The 18012-nt window shown below is 48.8% G+C and overlaps 1 protein-coding gene across 2 annotated transcripts in view; it reads right to left on the reverse strand.

The window, feature by feature from the left end:
* Positions 1 to 14820, reverse strand: part of PEX14 (peroxisomal biogenesis factor 14) — a 152629-nt gene extending 137809 nt beyond the window's left edge. For both annotated transcript variants that reach the window (XM_043995745.1, XM_043995744.1), the window contains exon 1: positions 14714 to 14820. In XM_043995745.1, coding sequence (XP_043851680.1) covers positions 14714 to 14749 — 36 coding nt within the window. In that variant the 5' untranslated portion in view covers positions 14750 to 14820. The remainder of the gene's footprint in view (positions 1 to 14713) is intronic.
* Positions 14821 to 18012: the final 3192 nt, after the last annotated feature.

The following is an 18012-nucleotide window of genomic DNA, read 5'->3' on the forward strand; positions in this document are numbered from 1 at the left end:
GACCATGCTGAGAAGAGTCAAGTCTAACACAGTTGATCAACTCCACTTAACCACTGTGCCTCAGTTTCCCCGCCTGTAAATGGAGAGGATTGCTGAAGAGAAGACCCTTGCTAAACCTTAACGTACGGAGTGAGTGCCCATCATAACATTCTCAATAGTACCCTAGAACCAAAGCGCTTCTTTTCTCTCAATTCTCTTTCATGTGGGCACCTTATCAGGCCGCGTAGGTCCAGTTATCACGTATGCTGATGATTTCTACATCGACCTACTGGATCCAGGCTTCTTCCCTGTGCCCTATAAACGCCAAGTGGATATTTCAGAGCAGATGTTCCAGAGGCTTCTTAAGCTCACCGCGTGCAGAACAGAAGCCACTCCACTAACTGTCCTGTCAGACAGGACTCAATAACAATGACGACAAATCATTCCTCTACCCCAGGATCCAATGTGAGCTCTTCTCTTAAGCTTTTTTTTTTTTTTTGGCAGGGCAATTGGGGTTAAGTGACTTGCCCAGGGTCACACAGCTAATAAGTGTTAAGTGTCTGAGGCCGAATTTGAACTCAGGGCCTCCTGAATCCAGGGCCATTGCTCTATCCACTGCGCCACCTAGCTGCCGCTTCTCTTAAGCTTTTAAAGTCCTTTACAACCTGACCCCAACTTATCTTCACAACCCAACCTTCACAATATGCCACAACCCAGCCAAATCAGGCCAATAAATCAAGTCAATAAGCATTTATTAAACACTTACTGTGTACAAACACTGTACTCAGCAATAGGATTACAATTAAAGGCCAAAAAAACACTGTCCCCTCCTTACATTCTAATGGGTGAAACGAGAAGCAAAGCACTAGGCAGCATACAAGATATGGACAGAGCGGATGAAAGTCAATGTGAGGGAGGGAGACAGGAGCTGGCTGGGGGGTGGGGGAGGGGAGCCTGTGCTCCCAGAGGAGGCGGGATTGGAGCTGAGTGCTGAAGGACATGGAGGTAAGGGGAAGACCGCACAAAGACGGGAAATGGAGAATCAAGTTGGGGGGAGTCTATTAAAAGGCCTGTGTACCAGCTCATAGAATGAATGGAGGAGAATAAAGTGTGAGAAGACAGTGGCCTTCCTTCATGCCCAGGATGCATTCCATCCCTCAGAAGCCCTTACTGCTGTCAAAATTCTGCTTAGGTGACACCACCTCCAGGAAGCCCTTCCAGATTTCATCCACCTGCTAGAGCCACCCCCTCGAATGACCTGCTTGTGCTCATCTCTCCCAAGATAATGGAAGTTCCCTGAAGGCAGAGGGGGCTCCATTTCTATGTCTGTATCCCGGCCACGTTCTTGCTTGCTCAATTGAGTGCCACCAATCAAAGCCAAATCACAGAACCTCTGAACTGGCCAGGATCCCAGAGCCCATCTAGGCGATCCATTTGTGACCACAAATCCGCTCTGCCACAGTCCTAACCTCCAGGGAGGAGGAACCCACCAGCACGTGGGGCAGGACTCTCCACTCAGAGTCAGCTGTCAACTGGAAGTTCTGCTTTCTAGTCCAGCCTAAACCTCTCTCTGCAGCTCCCCCACCACCACCACCACTGCCCCTAGACCTGGGCCAATGCTGCCTCTGAAGAATCACAGGATCACAAGATCTGGAGGCATACAGTAAGAGCTTACTAAATGCCCAGTGACTGACTGACTGACTGAGCTGGAAGCATCCAATCCAAGCCCCTTTTCCCACTGAAACAGCAGGGTCCACATAGCTGGCTCCGCTTCTCCTCCTCAGGCGGCTGCCTCAGGGAACTGGCCTACTTGGGCCACACTGGCACTGATGGAGAGCAAGCAACCAGCCTCAGAGAATGTGGCCAGCCGGGCTCTGCTTCCCAAGATGCCCCCTGCAAAGCCGCTTCAGCCAACAATCTGCCAAAGGGGGCTAACTTCAAGCAGGCTTCCCTCAGGTCTCTGGTAAGGGGTTTATTAAGCAGCCTCCAGACGTTCTGAACACTACAGATCATTGTGTTCTCTGTGGAGAGCAACAGTTTGTTGTTGTTTTTTTGCAGGGCAATGAGGGTTCAGTGACTTGCCCAGGGTCACACAACTAGTAAGAACAGTTCTTTTTTGATGTGAGTCCCAAGCGCTTATCATTTGCTGAGCTGATTGCATTAGGCCGGCCCAGCTCCACTTAGCTTCTGTCTCAAGCCTCTCCCCACTCCTGTCCATCCCCCACTTGGCAATCTTCCTCCAGCACAGGTCACCTCCCTATTCACTTCTAGCATCAAATCAAAAGCTGGGCTTGGCATTCAAAGCCCTTCACTACCTCCGCCACCCCTCCAGTCTGCTCACACCTTACTCCTTCCTACACACTCTTCCTCTAGCTCCAAGCTCCAGGCATGGTGGTCCTTGTCATTCAAGCATGAAATGCTCTCCCTCTTCATCCCCTCCTGGATCCCCTGGCTTCCCTCAAGGCCTCGCTTCTAGAAGCCTATCCCAGTTCTCTTTCCCTCCACCGATTATCTCCAATTTATCCTGCCTATAGCTTGTTTGTTCATAGTCATGTTCATGTTGTTGCCCCCATTAGACTATGAGTATCTTGAGGGCAGGGACTGACTTTTGCCTTTCTTTGAATCCCGAGTGCTTAGCACAGTGCCTGGCACATTGTAGGCACTTAAATGCTTTCTGTGTGATTGAACTATCACTCCTCCATCCAATTATAACCATAACCCAGAAGACCCTTTTCTCCGAACACAACTGATTCATTCATTTGACAATCACTTCCCATACATAAGGCACTCAGGGAGACAAAGATAAGTAACATGCTGTCTTAAATGAACTCAAAGAAACACAGGAAGACCTATGTGAACTGATGCAGAGTGAAGACAGCAGAACCAGGAAAACAATATACAAATACAAAGTGACTATAACAAGGTAAATGGAGAGACCCCTAACATGGGATATACTGTGGGGCAACTGTTCCTTTCACTAGTGAGGTGTGGCTGTGGCTGGCTGTACAATGTCAAATATGCAGATACCTTCTACGGGTCAGTTGACTTCTTTAACTAGATGTCTGAAAAATCTTACAAGGAAAAGCTTGGGGGAGGAGTTGAAGAAAGGAGTATTCTTACAAATGAATGTGATGTGTAGTATAAACACAGAAGTCATCAACAAGCACTTACTATGTGCTAAGCAAAAAGAGGCATAAGACAGTCCCTGTCCTCAAGAAACTTACAGTCTGATAGAAGAGACAACATGCCAACAAAGATACACAAAGCAAGGTGGTTGTGGTTTGTCCTTTGTTCTCCAAGAGAAGGTAATGTCATGACATATACAGAATTGGATTTAAGGGAGGGAGGGCTGAGGAAGGTCACCAACTTCATTCACTCCTCCAGAGCCATCTGGGTCCAGTTGCAAGATAGGGATCAGATGACTGGAGATGGCCCCAGATGTTTAAGGCAATTGGGGTTAAGTGACTTGCCCAGGGTCACACGGCTAGTGTCTGTGGTCACATTTGAACTCAGGTCCTCCCAACTTCAGGGCCACTAGCTTCTCCACAAAGCAAGATATATACAGGATAAAAAGGAGATAATTAACAGATGGAAGGTACTGGAATTAGGGATGGGAAAGGTTTCCTGGAAAAAGTGGGATTCTGGTGGGCCTTAAAAGAAGCCAGAGAGGTCAGTAATCAGAGTGGAAGAGGGAGAGCATTCCAGGCATGGGGGATGATTAGAGACAATGTCGAGAGCTGAGAGACAGAATGTCTTGTTTGTGGGAAGGCTGAGAGACCAGTGTCCCTGGGTGGAAAAATGAGTGTCAGGAAGAAAGGTGAAAGAAGACTGGAAAAGGAGGAGGGGCCTAGGTAGTGAAGAGCTGTCCCTGCCCTCCGGAAGCTCATTATAGTCTAGCATCGGCGGTCCATGGACACCCCGAGGGGCACTCGGTTAAATTTCAGGAGGGCTATGAACATAGATGGTTACCTATAAATGGTTGCCTTTGAGATCTCTGTATTTGATTTTCCCCATTCTGAGGAGGAGCCTGAAGGTTTTACCAGACAACGCCAAAAAGATGCACGGCCCACAAAAGGGGCAGAGCCCTAGGCCTAGCAGGAGAAATAAGGTGTCTCCATGAATAATGATAACAGAAGCTAGACTGTGATAAGGGCCTCTGGAAGAACAGGAAAATTTGCCTGGAGGAGACAGAACTGAGCTGAATTTTAAAGGATGAGTAGAACTGCAAAAGAGCAAAGGGCCAAAAATAGGAAGTGTGGGGCTTATGGAATGACGTGGAATAGCACTGAGCAGATTCAGATTATATAAAGTGGAATAATGGGAACTGAGGCTGGAGAGGTAAGGAAGTGTCCATTTGGAATGGGCCTTGAATGCCAAGGCTAAGAAGTTTGGATTTAACTTTTCTAAGGGAGTATGGGGGACAGTGACAATGATCAGAGCTAATATGAACAAAGTAATCTGTATATAAAAAGAACTATTGCAAGAGTAAAGAGACTGGAAGCAAGAAGTCCAGTTAAGAGCTTGTTGGGCGGAAAGATTTATAAGATCTCCTACAGTGAAGGAAGCAGAGGCACGAAGAACAGGGCAATGGAAATGGCAAGAACCACCACACACACAACCACCTAATGTTGCAAGATTATAAAGAGCAAGCACAGCAGAGGAAGAGATGAGGACACACGCCCAGCCCCTGCTGAGGTGGGGCCACAGGCACAGCTCACTGCATACGTCTTCAACCTGTTTTATTTACTGAACAGTTTTGCTTATCTTTTCCCCCTTGTCATTTGTCATACGGGAGTTATATCTAGGAGAGGGAAGGAGAAAGGCAACTAGTAGCAGCAATTCCAGTCATGTAAAAAACCAAAGATAGAAATCATTTTTTAAAGAGTCTATTGAAATGGTCCAGGTAAGAGGTATTGAGGATTTGAACCAAGTGGGGCAAAGAAGCAGCAGTGAGGAGGGGCAGATAGCACCCCTGGGGCTCTTTCAACAACAGGGTAATCTCTGGGCTCCAAAGGGACTTCCTGAGCCTTCAGGGTCCCAAAGTTTCAGGGAGCCCAGGGCAACTGAAGCCAGCCCTGAGAATATGCAACTGGCCAGACAGGCCTCCCTTGGCAAAGCAGGTGAAAGGCCCTGAGGCAAGCTGAACAGGGAGCACCCCCATCCTAGCGTGTGCACACATTTCTATCCCCAGTGATTCTTTTTCCAAGAACTAAAAAATCTCCGTATTCTCAATAAACAAGCATTTAGCAAATGCCTCTTAGGAGCCAGGCAACGTGCTAGGGCTGGGGCCACAGAGAATGAAACAATCCCTACTCTCAAGGAGAACAGGAGAAATGTTCCCACAGACAACAACTCTGCACGGAAGCGAACCTGGGGTCAGGCAGGGGCCTCTGATGGCAGCTGGGAGTGGAGCGTTGTCTTGTTTCTAGTAAGCTGGCGCACTCTTGGAGCAATGATCTCACCCACCTGCTCCCTCAAACTGAATCCCTGCCACGACACTCTAGAAGGGACTTCCAAGATTACAGGGCTCTTATTGGGTCGCTTCCTGGCTATAACACCAAGCTCTGGTCACCAGGGCTCACAGGGTCCACCTAAGCCAGTATCTATGAATAGCTAAGACTTTCCTAATCAGACCCTACCTATCTAGGGCTCTGGAACTTGTGGAGACAATCAAGCAATCAACAAGCATTTCTCAAGCGCCTACTTACTGTATGCCAAGCAATGGGGACACATACCAAGAACAAAACAACCCCTCCTCACAAGGAGTTCCAATAGGGAAGAAAACAAACCCAAACATGAGTACCTACAGAATGAACTGAGAGAGAATAACTACAAAAGTAAACCAGGTGCTTTGGGGGAATCAGGAAAGGCTTCCTTCCTCTTGAAGACACTGAGGCAAAGGTGAATAGGGAGTGTCTCGGGCGAGGCAGCCAGTGTGAGGTGGAACAAAGAGGCCAGTCTGGCTGGATTACAGAGCACAGGATGGAAAGAAGTGAGGACCCACAAAAAACTAAAGGAGATTTTCTACCAGCCCTTAGAGGCAACAGGGAATGGATGGAGTGGCTAAGAGTAGGGGAGTGGCCCAGTCATATCAACAGGTAGTGGACTGGAGCCTGGAGTCAGGCAGACCAGTTAGGCGGCTGTTGCAATAATCTAGGGGAGAAGTGATGAGGGCTTGAAGCAAAGGAGCTGGGGCTGTGTGAGCAGAAGAAGGGGGCAGATGGAAGAGAAGCTGGGAGACAGAAACAGCTCTGTGGACAAGGGAAAGTGAGGCGCTGACGGCAGGACCCTAATACAAGCAAGAATTGAGTGTCCTCATCCTGAGGCATAGAAGACAGGCCCAATGCCACACAAACCAAAACAAAGAGCAAACAAGGAAAGAAGCCTATGGCTGCTTAGAGGCCTGACCAAAATGGAAGAGAGAGAAGCGCTTTTAGCCCAGTGGGAGGGCACTCTCCCCCTCACACCCAGAGTGTTGGCTGGCACTGCTGCCAAGACTCAAAACCGGTCACCATATGACTCACTGGCTAGCAGTCTGGGAATGCAGAGCCTGGGACAGCTTCCCCTCCCAACCTCCCTAAGCGACCAGTCTGGGGCTGGCCCAAGTGGGACCCTAAACAGCTTGGCCCATCCACTCCCTACCTGTGTGAGACATGTGATCAATCTTTGTTTAAAAAAGCAACAGGCAATCCAGTGACCATAAATCACCTTGCAAACATGAAGCTCTTTCTAGCAGCATCTACTCAAAGTATTATTGATGCTAACCAGAAAGGGGCTTCTTTTCACAACACCAAACTCCAATGTGATCCCCAGGGAGGGGCCAGGAGATGGGCTACCATTTAAGTCACAGGATGTGGCCAAAGTCACTGAGAAAACAGGGGCCTTCCCCATCTCCCTAAACAGAACCATAAAACCACTGAGCCTCAGCAGGGAAAGGGACCTCAAAGGCCAAACCTCCACAAAATGCCTAACAAACGATTCTGAAGCTCCTCAGTGACAGAAAACTCATTACCTCATGAGCCTGCCAATTTCACTTCTGGGTAACTTTGTTAGGAATTTCTGCCTTATACTGATTTGAAATCTGTCTCCCGAAGCTTTCCACACATTCGCTACGTTGACATCCAAGGGTAAGTTGGAATCTATTTCTTCCCTATCTATTAAGTGGCTCCCAACAAGGCCTGTCCAGCCTTGAGGGCAGGGACAGCTTCCTTTTGGTCTGTGTACCCCCAGCCAACAGGATCTTAGGTGCTTAACGAATGCTCGTGGGTCTCTCTTATCAGTGTTCCAGGACACGAAAAAAAAGGCAGGAGATGCAGGTTCTAGACCCCTGCCTCTAACTGGTGAGGCTGGAAGGAGATTTCTCCAGGACCCCGACAACGCAGAGCAACAGTGTGTGTGTGTGTGTGTGTGTGTGTCTGTTTCTCATTTCCCCCCAAGTCGAGGGAGGCTCAGTATAGCTAACATATGTGTTCCATTTTCCCAATCGCAATGCTCCCAACGCTTACACAATCACCAGGTCGAACTCTATTACCCAAATCATGGTGACAGACTCACGTTCACATGGAGTACAGTAAGATTTCTTAGGAAATTTCTTCACAACAACTCAATACCACGAGGAGTAAAAGTCGTATTCTCCTCACTTTCTAGATGCAGAAACTGAGACTGAAAGGAAGTGATTTCTCCAAGACAGGGGAGTGCTAGGAGGGAGCCCGAGGCCATCCAGTCCGACCTCATTTTTTTTTTTTGGTGGGGTAATGAGGGTTAAGTGACTTGCTCAGGGTCACACAGCTAGTTAAGCATCAAGTGTCTGAGACCAGATTTGAACTCAGGTCCTCCTGAATCCAGGGCTGGTGCTCTATCCACTGCACCACCTAGCTGCCCCAACCTCCTCATTTTACAAGAGAGGTGAGGGGACCCCCATGGCCACACAGGTGGTGAGGACCAGCAGCAGGACTGGAACCCAGTCCCCAGACTGCAAGAGTCAAAGCTCTTTCCTCCTCACCCAGCAGACGCCCATTTACTAAGGGGCAGTAAGAAGGCAAGGCCAATTATCTTTGGGGCTCAAGAAAACACACTGGGGTCACCAGCCAGGCCAGGGAGGTGCCGATGCAATTCTTTCCCTCCCAAGAAAAAAGAGGCTTAATTCCCCCTCTGTAGGAAGAACCTAGGAAATAAATGCAGTAAGTAGAGCCACACTTCCTCCTACAGAAATTCACTTCAGCTCAAAAAGATGCCTAAGCCAAGGAGTGGGTCCCAATGGTGACTGGAGAGGCAGCAGGTCTGAGGGTGTGATATACTGCACTGCCTGGGTGTAGAGAGCCAGTGAGGGAACCAGAACTACCCACCACATGGAAAGGAAATGAAATTAGGGGGTCTGGATAATGGACTGAGCTGAAATGTCATTTCCCCAAGGATTCCGCTCCTTTCCGGTGTCTGCACCCTGTCAATCTGCAATCCACAGCCAAGTCATCACTGGTCGGCCCAGGGCTCACCCTCAAAGCACCGGCAGAAAGCTGGGGTGCAGCTCCAGCATCAAGGAAGCTTATTCTAATCACAGTCATTGTTCTTGTTAATGAGGAGACTAACTCGGGTATTCTGAACAAAGAACCAGGAGCCCGGGATGACACCCGCAGTCAGACCCTCTGGGGACAAGCCCCGCCCCCCCATCACCCTACCTACCCCACGGTTGTTAAGAATCTGAACTCAGTGACTTGTAAACAGATTTGTAACCAGCATTTTGGCACTCTACAAATGTCAAATCAAGAGAATTCCTAGAATCTCTGGGACTTTGGGGATACCACGATGGGAAAAAGTTAGTGGATAAGTATTCAAAATAAAGGAAGGTGATGAGCATCTGGCTCTTGGGCAATCATAGAAAAGAAAAGGAGGTGGGCATTTGATCTCCCACTAATTCTCCACACGTCCAAGGAATTGTCTGTGGTGATTTCAGCATATCAAAAAGCCCACCTGAGTTACTGAATATGAAGGAGTCCTTCTCTTCAGGGTCAACTCCTAGGGCAAATTCAATCAATTCAAATCCTCCCCCAAGCTCCCCAGACCACAAAAATAGAAGGCGAGCTTCCTAATTGGTACCCGAGCCTCGGGTCTCACCCCTTCCCAGGGCATCCTTTACACAGCTGCCAAATTAATCTTCCTAAAACACAGGTCTGACCATGCCACTAGTCTACTCAAAGATCTGCACGGGTTCCCTAGAACCGCTAGGACCCACTCCAAACTCCAAGCTCCCACTTCCCTTCTCACACTGATTTCACCTTTCTCCCATTAAGTCCTCTAAGTTCCAGGAAACTGGTCTACAGGTTCTTCTCCAAACTTGCCCTGCCACATATGCCACCTCTCCACCCCTGTACTGGCAGGCCAGCCCAGCCACCTCCTCCAGGAAGCCCTCTGGTTTCTCCAGCTCCCTTGGGCCATCGCTTCCTGTTTTCCTACCACCCTGAGCTCATCAGAATGTCACCTCCTCGAGGGCAGGAATAGTTCTGCTGCAGAGTTTTGTATTCCCAAGAGCTAACGCAGAGCTTGGCACAGAATGGACGCTTGTTGCTAGGAGCCCCAGTGGATGAATTCCTGCTCCTGGGCCACCTGGGCTCAGAAGCCACCAAGCAATATCCAGCAGGCTAAGCCGACTGGAATATCCCAGGCAACCAGGTGGCTGTGAAAGCCCTTGGCCCGAGTTCCAACCATGCTGACAGGACCAAGGTTCTCGCTGTGATTCTCAGGTTTGCCCCCCATCCCAGACACACTTGGCCATCCAGCTATACTGGCTAGCTCACTGTCTGTCCTTCCAAGGAGCACACCATCTCCACCTCTCTGCCTTGCCATGGGCTGTCCCCCACTCCTGGCATGCCCTCCCTCCTTAGCTTCACCCGCTTCTTTCGAGATTTAACTCAAATGCCACCTAGTTCAGGAAGCCTCATCCAGGCCTCCCCAGTGTTAGGGCATTCCCCTTCCCTTGAAGGAACATGCCGTCAACATGCCCGGTACCTAATTATTTGCACATTGTCTCCCCCATCTGAACGTGAGTTCCTTGAGGACCATCTCTGCCTTTCTTTGGACGTCAGCACAGAGGCTGGTACAATCGTCAGGCACTGGCCGCCGACTGACCCACCCAGACACTGGGACCTGAAATAAATTCTCCTGTGATTGGGGGGAAAAGACAACATTCCTCCTTCCTATGAGCCATGATATTTGTGAGGAAAAAGACTCTAATTCTGCCAAAAGGGAGAACAAAACACTGAAGCAATAAATACCCTTAATAATTCTAGCAAATTATCTCCAAGAGAGACCAAAGAGATCTCGGCCTTTTCAGTCCAGAAGAAACAATGAAATGAAGCCTATAAAAGCCCAATGGATGGAAATGACCACTAGAGAGGTGCACACCCAGAAGCATCACTTAAGAGAGGTATTTTAGGACACATAAAAGGAAGAAGCACATTAGGAGGAATGAGCTAGGTGGTGCAATGGAGCGAACAGAGAACACTAAGCCTGGAGTCAGGAAAACAGGAGTTCAAATCCAGCCTCAGACACATAGTAGCTGTGTGACCTTGGGCAAGTCACTTAACCCTGTTTGCTTCAGTTTTCTCATCTGTAAAAGAGATGGAGAAGGAAATGGCAAACCGCAGCAGTATCTGTGCCAAGAAAACCCCAAATGGGGTCAGAAAGAGTTGGAAACCACTGAAAATGATTGAACAACAAGAAGTGCTATGAGCAGAAAACATCAAGAGGCTTCAGAGAAATATTAATCCATTTGTGGGTAAAAGATCCATAACTGGTTAGTTATTAAAGAGGTGCTAGAAAGGGAGGAGCCCTAAGATTGAGACGAGAGCCTTAGCCTCAGTCATGAGAGACAATTCTTCATTTCCTCAACTGTCCCCATCAGAAATAAGGCATTAGATGAGACAATCAATAGCTAATGATGAATAGTAACAGCCAACGTCTCTACGGCATTCTAATGTTCACAGTCCCTAACCAGGTTTCTGTCAAGTCTTAGCTTAACCCTAGCTCCTGCATGACGCTTTTCTACATGAAGACCTCTTATTTGGGCACCTTCTCCATTAGTTTTCCCCCATTTGTCCTGTATCTACTTTGACTGCACACCATTGTTTGTACATTGTCCTTCCCGGCTCATCTCATTGGGAACTTGGGAATTCTTGTGGTTATTCAGTCATTTCAGCTGTCTGACTCTTCACGACCCATTGTGGGATTTTCTTGGCACAGATCCTGGCGCAGTTTGTCATTTTCTTCTCTGTCGCTTTTACAGGATGAGGAAACTGAGGCAAACAGAGTGAAGGGACTTGCCCAGGGTCACACAGCTAGTACGCATGTGAGGCCTGGAGTTGAACTCAGTCTGAAGTTGAGTCTTCCTGACTCCATGCCCAGAGCTCTATCCACTGGGCCACCTAGCTCCCCTCCTTGAGAACAGACAATCTTTTCCTCATATTCCCAGAATTTAGCATGGTACCTGGTACATATTAGGTGCTTAATACATGTTTACTGATTGATTGACAAATTTCATAGCACTCAACCCTCACCCAGGGAGAGAGCTAAAGTGCTCTGCACAGGATCTCTCACTGAACAAGGGTCTGAGGCAGAATTCAAGGGAATGCATTCCACGCTCTAGGCTCAGCCCCACTGTCTCCATTAGGCCACCTGGCTGCCAATTGTTCTGACCTTTCAGGGCAATGTCTCAAGTCCAGAAGCAATTCAAAGGTCAGCACAGGTGCAAACAAGCCCATGGTATTTTAGCTGGGGAGATCATGCTCCAGAACAGCCCCTCTACCCGAGTTCTAGACCTAGATTAGGGTTTTCAAAAGTGAGAGCTCAGCACTTCTCAACAGCATGTAGATGACTTGGGGATTGGAAGGACCCTAAGTCAGAGACTTTGGGGAGCAGCTTGAGGGCAGAGGCTGCAGAGAGCACTTCAGCTCTCTCTGCGCCTCCAATGTTGGGACTTACTGATGGGAGCAGACCTTTCCTAGCAGAACGCTCACCCCAACCTGGCAACCCTCCCCATCCCCCACCCCTGCCAGCTTGTTCTGATGCAATCCCACCTCCACTACATGTGGAAAGAAGGGCAAAGGAGAAGCAGGTATTGAGGTCTTCACAAAAGTAAATCAAGGCCACGTGAGTCTTGTGTGGTAAAGAGAGGGGAGGCAGTCAAGCAGGTGACAAGATTTTCAGAGTATCTCCCGGGGTACTTAGTGTCGCCTGTATTGCTGCCTGAAGGCCCAGCCTGTGGCATTCCAAGGACAGAGATGTTGGGAAGGGCTGGACTGCAGGAATCTCAGCCCTCCCAAGAACTCCAAGGGTGAGGTGTCTGAGTGCCCTCCCTCCAGTCCCTCAAGCTCCAGGGCTTCCTGGAGAAACAGCCTTGGAACTGCGAGAAGGAAACAGTTGTTTCCCACTGTCAAACTGTCCATCACCTTCCCTTCTGAACATACAGCAGCAATTAGTGATTTTTCCAGGGGACAGGCCTACTCTTTAATGAACTTCTAACAGACTCATAACCATACCTGGTGTTTTGAGAGGCAGAAACAGGATCTTAGGACTGGGTTGACAAAATAGGTCGGCCCATGAAAGAAGAAAGGTTTTTGTGTGTTTAAATGGAGCTTTATTCTATTTAAAAATGTAAAAGTCATTCCGAGCTCGGTACAAAAATAGGTGGAGGCTGTCCTCAAGCTGTAGTCTGCATACCCCTGTCTTAGAACATTGGGAAGAAAGTCCTTGTGGGGCCGGGACAACTCAGCCACCCTCTCTTTGCCTCAGTTTCTTCATCCGTAAGATAAGGGCACTGAACAACACAATCTCGAGTTCCCATGTCTCAAGCCTATGCGTCTACAACGTCTCAGACCTTTAGTAAGATGAGGGCCTTGCATTGGATGCTCTCGGAATCAATATCAGCAGGAATCAGACTGGTACCATAAGAGAGCTGGGCTTAGCACTGAAGGACCAGGGTTCGAGGCCATGTGTGTGACTCTGGACAAGTCTCTTCCCCTCCCTGGAGGCAGAACTAAAGGAATTCTGAGGTCTCTTCCAGCTCTAGTCTAGGATGCTGTGATTTTGGCTGTCCAACAGCACAAAACGAAGTGGGACTCTTCAGTCTTAGGTCCAAGGTTGTCCCTGTACTAGAGTTCTCCTCTGGTTATCCAGGTGGCCCCAGGAGGACAGGAAGAGAGACCCCAAAAGGCTGCCTGGCAAAGAGCTCTCCCCAGGAGGGTCACAAAGTCATGAGACATCAGAGCTCTGAGCCCATAACAATCAACTGCTTCAACTGCTTTGGAGGCCTGAGACACCATGGGACCACCGAGGCAGTCTGCTAATGCAACCGCCTCATTTTACAGGGGGGAATACTTAAGGGCAGGGAGACCCTAAGGTCCTGGGAAAAAGTAAGAGATCACATGGAGACAACATGGTAGCTTGAGACCAGCAAAAAATACTGGCTCTTGGGTTCAAATAAACCACCTCTGCCTCAAAGGACTCCCACAGATCACTGGACCTCCCCAGAACTCTAACAGGTGAGGACCTGTAAAATGAGATCACAAATCTACACTCTATGAAGCCAAGGTCCACAGAGGTTGGGGACCACAAGAGTCAGAGCCAGGAGACACTTGGAGGCCAGTCAGTCCAAGCACAGAAGAGCCAAAGGATGGAAGAGCCTCTTATCTTACATCTTGTTTATATGCTTTGATTCAGTGACTCTGGCCTCCAAACTGCTCCTCAAACTTGCCCCTCCAACTGCAGACTCTGGGCATTCTCTCTGGCTGCCCTCCCACACCGGGACCGCCCTGCCGGCTTCCTTCAAGTCCCAGCGAAATCGCACCTTCTATGGGAAGCCTTTCCTGACTTGCTTCCTGCTGATAACTTCACCTTATCGATCATCCCCGATTTATCCAGTATCCCCTTCAGACACCGTTGTGCACGTTAAGCCTGAAGGGCAGGCTCAGCTCGGCGTTTGGCATACAGTAGGCTCGATGACGCCTGCACAATTGAGCGCCTGTTGTCTCCCCTCGAGGGCAGGGGCGAGCTGGTCTTTCTGGGCATCCCCAACAACATGCTCTGCACGGTACAGGAGATGCTTGATAAATGCTTGCTGACTCGACCGAGGTCCTGGGAGGTCGGGGGATTTGGAGCTTCCTCTGGCCCAAGCTCCTCATTTTGCAGAAAGGGAAACTGAGGCTCGGAGAGGCCCCAGGATCTGGGGTTGGAAGGAAGGCTTGGAGCCCGAACCTGTCCCATTACAGAGAGGGGAGGGCGGAGGCGGCACTCCCCGACCCCAGGGCTCCACGGGAAGCCCCTCTCCCCGACAGAGGCCCCGGGGGGAAGCGGCGCAGACCCTAGCCCGGCAGCCCACGCGCCGACGCTCGCGCCAGCTCTGGACCGGCTCCAGGGTCGCATGGCCGCCCAGGGCTGCGGACTGACCCTTCCCGGCCCCCGTCACGCCGCGGCCGCGGGAAGGCGCGGGTGGAGAGAGGGGAAGGAGGGGGCGTGTGCGGGGGCGCAGGGGGCGGGGCCGTGGGCGCGCGGGGCCGCGGGGGTTGGGGGGTGTTGGACGAGGGGTCATTGGGGGAGGGGCAACGAGGAGGCACCCATTCCTCCCCCGGGTCCCGCACGCCCAGCGGCCCGGGCCGCCGCCCTTGAGGCCCCGACCCCCGACCCCAACACACCCACCGGCCCCGGTGCCGGCTGCGGGGCCCCAGCAGCCCTGGCTCCCCCTTACCTGGCTCGTCGGCTCTGCCTGCTCCGAGGACGCCATCTTTCTGAGGCCTGACTAATCGATCGCCGCCCCGCGAGGCTCCTCCTGAACTGAACGCCTTCACTCGCGGACACAGGCAGGAGGAAACAAGAACCGAGTGATCGATAGGGAGGAGTGGGCGTGGCCAATGGTGGGGTGGTGGGGCGGAGCCTTAGGGGAGTGGAAAAGTTCTTCGTCCCACGCTCTCACTGAGACTAAGAACTAAAAGTAACCGGCTTACTGTGCTAAGCGCTTTACAAATATTCATTCATTTGATCCCCATTTTCATCCCCATTGCCATCACCAAGGACTTGCCCAGGGACACACAGTTAACAATAATAATAATAATAATAATAATAATAATAATAACTAAGCTTCATATAGAGCCGGGCAATGTGCTAAACGCTTTACAATCATCTCAGCCCTCACGACAATCCTGGGGGGAGAGGGGAGGTCTATTTTACATTTTACAGACGAAACTGAGACAGACAAACTGCTGAACTGACTTGCCCGAGGTCACCCAGCTAGATAAGTGGCAGAGTCAGGATTTGAACTCAAGTGCTTGGACTCCAAGTCAATGTTCCTTCAACTCTTACCACACAAAGGATCTTGGAATTTAGAGCTGGAAGGGACCTATCTAGTAATCATCACCCACATTTTTTCAGGTTACAGGTGGGCCATCAAATCCCTTCCAGTCTTCGATCCCATGGTCTGTGCCAAAAACCCAAGCACAGGTTTCCCAAGGGCCCAAAGGTAGTAAATAACAGCCTGATAGAAATCCAGACCCTTGGACTCCAGAGCCCACTCACTACACTATACCCTGGCCTGTCCTAGGCCATTATTTTTTTGTTTGTTTTTTGGTGAGGCAATTGGGGTTAAATGACTTGCCCAGGGTCACACAGCTAGTAAGTGTCAAGTATCTGAGGCTGGATTTGAACTCAGGTCTTCCTGAATCCAGGGCCAGTGCTTTATCCACTGCGCCACCCAGCTACCCCAGTCCTAAGCCATTATTAATGATTTATACAGTATAACTTCTTTCTACTTTGTGGCAAAATTTGGAGGCATTTTGTAGATCATCACTTCTGACTTCCCAAGACAAAAACTGGCCACCTCTTCCCTTGATGTGTAGGGGCTCTCTATTAGAAAGTAAATTCCTTGTATTTGTGTTCCCAGAGATTAAGGAAATGCTTAACTTGGAATTCCATACCTTTGCATCTCCTCCTGGCTTCCCTAGATTCCTTCAAGTCCCCAATAAAATCCTACCTTCTTTTTTTTTTTTTTTTTTGGTGAGGCAATTAGGGTTAAGTGACTTGCCTAGGGTCACACAGCTAGTAAGTGTTAACTGTCTGAGGCTGGATTTGAACTCAGGTCCTCCTGACTCCAGGGCCGGTGCTCTATCCACTGCGCCACCTAGCTGCCCCCAAATCCTACCTTCTACAACTTTCCCTACTGTGGTAGGACCCCAAGAAATCCAAAATATTCCAACCCCCTAGGCCAATAGAAAAACAACTCTGTCTCCCACCTCGAGTATCACATGTGGTAGAGCATGACCCCATTATGCTGATAAGCAGTCCAAAGGTCTGCAAGATGATATGCAGGACTCTTTGTGGTGACTAAGAATTGGACATCGAAGGAATGTCCATCAATTGGGAAATGACTGAAAAAGCTGTGGTATATGATTGTAATGGAATATTATTGTGCTATTAGAAATTGATGTAGGGGAGGCAAAAAAATGGGTCAACAGAAAAACCTAAGACCCAAGCTCTAATTTAGATCTAAGTTCCAAGAAGGGCTATAACTTACAGACCCCAGCTCTGAAGGGGATTCATGGATAGTAAAACTCGGGAAACAAGTCAGGGCCTAGGTTCTTGTTACCCACATTAATCACCACTCCTAACAAGAACATAAAGAGGCAGGTCATAGAGACCTTAATTATAACAATGATACACAGACAGGGTATAGACATTCTAACTGATAAATGAAAATATTTTGAAACAAGGCATGGGAATGAAAAGGTCAAATTTGTCCCCAGATTCACATTATGATGTGTAAACCCCAAAAAACACACCTCCACAGAAAAAGGTACTCGCTTTGGGGGTTGGCTCAAACTCCCAGGGACTCCAAATTAGGATAAGCCCTCCCCTGTACCTCCCTAAGGAGTAGATTATTATAATGAGACTGATAATCAATTTATCCATACTGTAAATAGAACTGTCTTTTCTTTCCTTATTCCAGAGACACCTCCATGATGCCCTCCCTGTGGTCACTCACAGTATTGCAATAAAACTTGGGAAACTGAGTCACTGAGTCTTGTAATTCTTTTGGGACAACTCACGATCACTTTGACCCTAAATGCATCCCACATCAAAATGACAAGCGGGATGATTTCAGAAAAACCTGGAAAGACTCATATGAACTGATATATGGTGAAGTGAGCAAAACCAGGAGAACATTGTGCACAGTGACAGCATTATTGATCTATGAGCAATTGTGAATGACTTAACTACTCTCAGCAGTGCAATGATCCAAGACAATCCCAAAGGACTAAGGATGAAGCATACTATCCACCTCTAGAGAAAGAACTGATATTGATAGAACACAGACTGAAGCATTCTATTTTGTACTTTCTCTTTTTTTTCACTTGAGTCTTTTTATGTAAAATGACTAATATAGTCATGTTTTACATAATTGCGCATGTATAACCTATACTGATTGCTTGCAACCTCGGGGAGGGGGGAGGGGAAGGAGGGAGGGAGGGAATGAGAGAGGGATAGAATTTGGAACTCAAAACTTTAAAAAAAGAAAGAAAGAATTTGGATGCTATAACAACAACAACAAAAAAGATGATATGCTGGATCTGGAAGAATGCTGCATATCCTACTAATAATACCCCCATTATTCAAAAATGCCCTCACAGTTATCTTACCCTTCCTCCCCTTTGCTTCGTTTGTTTGTTTTTGGTTAGGCAGTTGGGGTTAAATGACTTGCTCAGAGTCACACAGCTAGTAACTGTTAAGTGTCGGAGGCCAGATTTGAATTCCGGTCCTCCTGACTCCACTGTGCCACCTAGCCGCCCCTTCTCCCCTTTGCTTTGTAAAGATACAAAAGATCAGGTCTTCTCTTACTCCAGTGGGACAGCCATCAGCCATATATCCCTTTCTCCTAATAAATTTCTTTTTATTTTACAAGATTTGTGATGAGCCTCCAATTCTTTGGGTGAGCTAGCCCCCCCCCCATCCAAGTCCCAAGTCCCCTCAGCTCTATCCTTATTAATTCACATAGCC

This window comes from Dromiciops gliroides, chromosome 3 (assembly GCF_019393635.1).
Source record: "Dromiciops gliroides isolate mDroGli1 chromosome 3, mDroGli1.pri, whole genome shotgun sequence".
Taxonomy (NCBI): Eukaryota; Metazoa; Chordata; class Mammalia; order Microbiotheria; family Microbiotheriidae; genus Dromiciops; species Dromiciops gliroides.